This window comes from Montipora capricornis, chromosome 6, assembly GCF_036669925.1.
Source record: "Montipora capricornis isolate CH-2021 chromosome 6, ASM3666992v2, whole genome shotgun sequence".
Classification (NCBI taxonomy): Eukaryota; Metazoa; Cnidaria; class Anthozoa; order Scleractinia; family Acroporidae; genus Montipora; species Montipora capricornis.
In genome coordinates, this window is record NC_090888.1 from 37,379,157 (window position 1) to 37,386,656 (window position 7,500).

At 40.6% G+C, this 7,500-nt stretch overlaps 1 protein-coding gene across 1 annotated transcript in view; it reads right to left on the reverse strand.

The window, feature by feature from the left end:
• Positions 1-7,500, reverse strand: part of LOC138052054 (inhibitor of growth protein 4-like) — a 42,319-nt gene that overhangs the window by 27,849 nt on the left and 6,970 nt on the right. Inside the window, exons 2-3 of the mRNA XM_068898408.1 lie at positions 6,607-6,678; positions 253-419 (exon numbers count right to left, since the gene is read on the reverse strand). Coding sequence (XP_068754509.1) covers positions 253-419; positions 6,607-6,678 — 239 coding nt within the window. The remainder of the gene's footprint in view (positions 1-252; positions 420-6,606; positions 6,679-7,500) is intronic.

Here is a 7,500-nt window from a genome sequence, read left to right on the forward strand (position 1 = left end):
CTCAAAGCAAAGGATGACAAAACGAATAAACTTGTGGCCCTCGGAGCTCACCTCTTACCCCCCTTTCTCTGTCAATGCTCTGTTTTATGGTATTCTAAGCCACAAACTGTAAAGCTACACGGATAAGAGTAAAGTCAAAACAGATGTCAATGGAATGAGATGAGGATCAAACTGGTGACCTCCAGCTCAGAAGACTGCACACTAACTGACTGGCTATGCCTGTCTCTACTAATACATGTAGTAAATACTGACCATTTCATATGTTTGCATGGCAAGCTGAACTTTGTCGTCGCCATATTCTCGGCTCTTTACAAATGCATTTTCAATCTTCTTGAGGTGTAAGGTTCTTTTTGCAGGGTCCATGCTCCGAACATTAGCCATGTACTCCTCTGACATTGTATTGATTTCTTTTGATAAGTCTGAAAATTCATCAAATTAATTGAGGAAACAAATCAGCATCATTTTATATTAAGCATCTTATGTACTTTGGTTAGAATTACTTAATTATAGGCCGCACTGCATTTATCTGAAAGCTTCCTTTGCATAAATTCCACCTAAATTTATTAAAAGTGTACATGTATTATAACTTTCCAAATAAAAGACCTTGCACATGTATATCTCAAGAGAAACAATCCTTGTTCGTGTAGCAATCAAACATGGACAGGGAGGATTGAACCTTATTCTTGAGCAGTTAACATAATTTCTTTGCGGTGAGCATGGATATAAATAAATTGATGGTGAATGTGGAAACACAGCAATTCTCGAATTTGAAAATGCTGCATATAAAGTTCTATATTTGTATACGTATTTTTAAAAGTTAGGTTCAATTTGTAATTTTAAATATGAATGTTTTTATGTTTTAATATATAATGTATGTTTAACACAATTTAGTATTAGTAGACTGTACTGATGAATCTCCAATAAACCAAGTATCTACATGTATCTCTCTATCTCAGATCTTTACACGCAACAGCAAGGATAGACGGCATCTCTGACATTAAAGCTGTAGCTTCATTCTTGCTACTGATGAGCCTCCCTTGGTGGTTTTTCGTGGCCCTTTCTACAAGTGTAATGTACTCAAGGTCGGGGCTTTATTTGTAAATCTGAATATCATGAGCCATCATCTCCCTCATGTTTTCTCGCTGCTTCTTTTCATAGAGAATTTCGATATTTCCGGATGTCATGGTTGGCTAGTGTTTCCTGGAAGAAATTTTGCCTTGACAAATGAGCTCGATTAAGTGAGCAGTGAGAGCATCATTTGCCTGCTTGAACTCGCTGTGTGTAAAGTAAAGCCCTTAAAATGTCTTGCACTTCTTGTAAATAACAACACCAAAAACCGTGAAATAAGAGATTTTTTTCGGAGAGCGGTAAACCTCCCCTTACCCCTTGGTCTGGGTCCTCCACTGAATGACACTGAAATTTTATGTTTACCTTACAAGTACTTCAGTACCTACCTAGGCCAGTACAAATTACTCTCATTAAAATACGACAGTAATATTTGCTGTTGTGTAAGCGACCCTCAATGTAAAAACTATGCAGAATATTTGTCACCACTTCCCCAGGGATCCCATGAGATTGCCAAGTGTATGTGCAACATCAGTGCTTTTAGCGCGCAGTATCAGTTTAGCCATGGCTTAGTGTTGGAGAAGACAAAAGAGTCTATTTTTTCTGAATTTCTTGTTTTTTTAGCTATCTTCCATAGATAGGGTTTAACGACATGGCCCAAACCGGGAAACCTACCTCGGCGCTTACTTCAAACGAAGGAATAGAGCGGGATGAATGGAATGTGAACATGGCGGGAGTTCTCCAAGGTCTTCAAGATTCCCTAGCACAACTCGCTAAGAACTTTAGACCGACACCATTCAGAGCTCAAAGGAAGATCTCTTCCAATCAGATGGCCAGGAGAGCAACATAATATCAGTGGAAAATGGGAGTACGCATGGAAATACGATCGATTTAGCATCCACCATAAACAAAGTGCTCGAGACAAGCAAAAACAGCCCTGAACCAGTGAGTTCTGCGAAAAGCCCAGACCCAGGGACGCAGAATACATTAATACACAGCCTAACCCAGGTGTTTGCTCCACACAAAAGAAAGTCACCAGCCATAGAAGGCAAAATTGCCGAGCTGGTTGATAATATGCCCATAGGGGGGCTAGTTGACCAAAACGGTCGAAAAACATCCACCGCTCGAGAACTGCAAATACTTGTTGGTGACAACGGTCAATGAGGAAATCTGGGATTTGCTGCCCAGACAGAGCAGGGCAGTAGATTTAGCCTTCTAGCACATTCAAGAACATCTATTACAGGGTTTGTCTGCTCTGACCAATTTGGCGGGCAAGAAGCCAGAAACTCACCAAGTACTCCATAAAATCATGGATAGTGTTGCCCTGCTGGAGAACACAAGCTGGAAACTTAATAGAAAGGGGAAGAAGCTTCTTAAGCAAGATCTCTAAATTTGGGACTGGTGTTCACAGAAAAATATCTGGCTTACTGTGCCTCCCACATTCCTGGGATCAAAAATGTTGAGGCAGATGGAGAGTCTAGGAACACTAATGACACCACAGTTGAGCAAATAGTCAAGTTCTTTAAAGCTGATATCGAAGGCAAGACGAGACTAGCTGTAGCGAAACATGTGGTCCAGCGACTTAAGGAAGAGATTGGAAAATTTAGGAGACACTGAAACCGTGTCGTATCTTGGAGATTTAAAACAACTATTGACAGAACAACCATCCGTGGGCATAAAGGGTGAAGGTAATCTTGAGTGGAAAACCAGTTATAAGTGACGTAGAACCTCCACAGGAAGACTCTGTTCAAAAACTGCTGGCTACTAGTGCTTTACGTAAACAATTTAAGATTAGTGGTCAAATTGGGGAGCTTGGAAAGGAAGATAAAATCAGTTTCTCTTCACTAGCACATCAAATTCAAACAGGGCTAGCTCAAGGTTATGTTGAGAGTGAAATTGTTGATGGTGTTATCTGTTCTCGAGATCACACCTGGTATCATGGTACTTAGAAGTTACCTAGAAACTCATCAAGGCCTGACATTGGACCGATTAAAAAAGTACCTTTCCTTGTAACATCAGAAACATTAGACTGTCCAATTCTGGGATACAATGTTATTGAAGAGCTTGTGAACCAGGATCAGAATACCAAGCCAATAATTTACAAGAGTTTCCCACAAATGGAGAGCACTAAACTTAAGATGCCTTGGTAAACTTTATTCAGAGCTCAACTTCAGGTGCTATTTGTAAAGTAAAAACTGGAAGGAAAAATGTTATGGTCCCAAAGAATAGCACAAAAATTATTGCTGTTAGTTGTTGTGCAAATACTGGACCTGTACATCAGCAAACACCAGTGTTGTTTGAGCCAAACCAATTGGCACATTTACAAGAAAGTTTGGAAGTTTACGAGACTTTGTTGCACATGAAACCAGGAAAAACATCTAGGGTGCAAACTGCTGTATGTAATAGAACTGATCATAACATTGTGCTTAATGGCCACACAGAAGCAGATGTTCAATTGAGTGGATGTACATGTAGAACCTTGTGTGAACACCAACATCTTGAGCAGCATGGATCACAGCAATCAAGGGTGTCAGATATTCCTGTGAAGAAAGACAAACAAGGGAAACACCCTCCCAGCAGTTGACCTCAATGGCTTAAATCATGACCGGCGGATTGTAGCTGAAACAATGTTGAGGGAAGAGTATGAGTCATTTTCATCCAGTGAGCAAGACATCAGTTGTATCCCTTATCTGGAAATGGAGATTAATCTGAAAGATAGCCAACCAGTGCAAAAGATGTACACATCATTTCCTAGACCACTGTATCCAGGAGTAAAAACAGTACATCAAGGATCTTCTGAACCAGAAATTTGTCTGTGAATTAAAGTCCCCATAATCCTCCCCAGTTGCCTGTGTCCGAAAGAAAGACGGAGCTTTAAGGCTTTGCATTAATTATTGAGAACTGAATGGCAAGACCATCGCTGTCCGCTATCCAATCACTAGTCTAAGAGTTCAAGAAACTCTGGATAGCCTTGGTGGGAATACTCGGTTCACTGTCCTTGACCAAGGTACATGTAAGGCGTACCACCAGGGGTTTATAAGTAAAGGGAGCAGAGCAGCCACAGCCTTCATAATACCTTGGGGGCTCTACGAGTGGGTTAGAATCCCATTTGGATTGATGAATGCAGCGGCAAACTTCCAGCGCCTTCATGGAACAGTGTTTGGGTGAACTGGGGGACAAAGTAGCCATTCCATACCTGGATGATATCATTGTGTTCAGTAGTGGTTTTAAAGAACATGTTGAACATTTAAGATTAGCATTGCAGAGATTGCGTGAACATGGCGTGAAGTTGAAACCACGTACTAAATGTAGTTTCTTCAAACATGAAGTCCAGTTTCTAGGAAGGGTTGTATCAGGTGATGGTTACCGAAAGGATCCAGGTTGTGCTAGGGCAGTTGAGAAGTTAAAAGAACAAATTCCCAAAACAGAAAACTGTTGGTGAAGTCAGACAGAGTGCTGGAATATTAAGTTACTACTGAAGATACATTAAGAACTTTTCTAAGCTTGCTAGAGCTATATACACTGTACATTGTACAACCTGCTGAGCACCTCAGGAAAAGATGGGTTTTCACTGGCGTGGTCAGTTACCATGTTTTTCAATGGATACAAAAGCAAATGTTTCCGTAAGGAGAGAGCTCAATCCCTGAGGATTAGTTTGGGACACCAACATAGCTACTGTTTCTTTGCTTTGAGATACAACATTGCCGCTTCGACATCACATGAAAACACTGTATTGGTGCATATCAGTTCTCTTTTACTTAGTATGACTTTGTATTTAAAACGAATTATCCCACTGGAATCTCACTCAATCTGAACTGGCTTGTTTGTGTTTTGGTGAAATGAAATGACATCCGGCACCCACAACCTCTCAAAGTCACTCTTCTATTGAAAGTCTATCTCCCTTCATGTTAGGTTACAGTAAATCTGGCTTCATGCAACATTGGGTCACTAAAGGGAAAGGTCCTTTTGTGAAGGAGGAGAAGTACATTATAGGAGCCCTTTAAGAGCTAAGCAAAGCCGGAAGCCCTGATACCCTGCCTACATGTACTTGCATTTTAAACACAGTTGCCTCCATTACTAGCACAACGTTTTCCAACATCCGTAAACTAATGAGTACTATGGTACTTAACGAGTGGAGAAATGCAGATGTTGCTCTATTCGTCCACAGGGGTACAAAAGATGTAGTCCATCGAGGGTCCATGGACCGGGGCCACAGTGGTGGTCCATGGACCTGGGGTCCATGTTTTGTATACGTCCATAGGTCATACAATACAAACCGTTCAACTTCAAGTATATGAATATGAAGCTACTATCCTGGATTCATACTCATCGATAGTTCAGTCCCTAACTTTAAAGTCTGTCTTTTATAAGTGTGTCTTTTATACCAAGTAATCTGTTCTTTACACTCCATCCACAGTCCACCATTGTTAGTCCAATCCATGTTACACTACCTGTATAATTATTTTCCTCAATCAGCACCTATCAGACCGTAGTTTTGTGCTGTTGTATGCTTGAAGAGGAAATAGAATGCCAGCTAGTACTTGCTCAGAATGAAAAACGTTATCTCTCAAAAGTCTTCCTGAACAAGGAGTCCCCAAACCCCAAGATATGTTTGCTCCAACAAATCCCTTTCTAAAAACATGTTTGTTGAAGCCAGTTCCAGTCCTTCGCACATTCTTGCGCGTCCAGTACTTTTTAGCTTTGTTTGCAGCTTGTAAGGATACTTTGTTTGCATTGTGCAAAGATGTTTTGTTTGCAGTGTGCAAAGGTTTTTTGGTGTGCAGTGTGCCGGATTATTTTGTTTTCAGAGTGGGATTGTATTTTATGTCAGGAGTTAGAATATATTTCGTTTGCAGTGCATGTTGTTTTGCAAGATGAGTAACTCTTTGTAATATATGGCTGAATTAAAGGAGGCAGTGTGGCCCAGTGGTTAGGGCGCTTGCCTTGAGATCCGGAGATCCCGGGTTCAAGCCCCGCTCTGACCACTCGTTGAATTTGATCCTGGTAGTCCCTGGTTCAATTTCCCAGCTGCACTTGTAAATAGTCAACTGGTTTGGCCCCAGCCAGTTGGGATTCTTAACAGTTGCTGGTCTTCTTTTCCGTCGTTTCGTTGTGTTTCATTGGCCCTGAAAAGCCCCTATGGGTAGCGGTCAATTAAGTAAGTATTGTATTGTAAAGGAGAAAGGTGTGTCCCTAATGAGCCACCGTAGTTTTGTACTAATTGATTATTTCTAAAGAAAGACAGGGATGTAGTCTATTGACAATAATGTATTGTAACGGACACCGGAAGTCATGACAAGGCTGTCTGCTAGGCCTTATGGGTATCAGGGACCATGCTTTCCAGTTTTTGTTTTTGTAAAAGTTGACAGCCCTAACGTTTTTGGAGTAAAGTTGAGTTCTTGTCTAGTTTGATCTGCGTGGTTCATGACCTTTAACGGGAGTTATTCCAAGCTGTTCCTGTGCAGCAAAGTACTGTAAGAAATTTTACTCCCCACATGTTAGCAGTGCCAACCTATTTTTCTACAGCATCTACAAACTAACCTTGTGTTCTCTGATCAAGCTCTCTCATCAGGGTGAAGTTCCTTTGAAGTTCAAATGGAAGGTTCTCAATACCTGAATAACAAAAACAAATATTGATCAAGTGGTTGCAAAGACTATCACATAACACTCTAATGGATTGAAGTATTACAAGAAATTTGACTTTCAATTGATTAATAAAGGGTTTGTACGCTTTTTTCAACTAAAAATTCAACGACTTTTCAAGTACTTTCAAGGACACATTTTTCAAGGACTCCACGCACTGAAAAATCAAGCGATAAGCAGCTGTTCATATAGCTAGTGTGCGCCGACTCTCCCATGCTCGAAATGTCAACATCCTTCACGCACACAATGCATCGTGCCTTGTGTTTGTCACCCTTGACTTCGCGTAGCCACTCTTTGTACAGTAGTTTCTGAAGCCACAAGTCGCTGAAAACACACTCTCCCATTGTTGTAAATCTTTATTCGTGAAACAATAGCCAAACAAACAACACCCACGCAAACAACAGGAAGCACTCGAGGCACATGGTTTTTTGCGGAAAGAGCGAAGACTACAAAACATTTCATTGGCTCTTAGAATTACAGACATTGAACCAATCAGAGCAATGAATATAACAAAGAACAGGAAAATGTACTCGGCGCTTGATGGACGTTCGGAGAGTTGTAATGATCGTTTTTGTTTTTTTTACTATTATGTGTCGCTACTGTTCTGCCAGTAGCATATATTTTCATATTAGGCACTCTAGAATCTAGGATGGATGAAATTAGCTACAAGTTTCAAGGACTTTCCAGCACTGACTGCAATTCTCAGGGACTTTTAAGGCCTTGAATTTTTATTTTCAAATTCAAGGACTTTCAAGGTGCGTGCGAACCCTGTTAATATTAAAAATACATGTA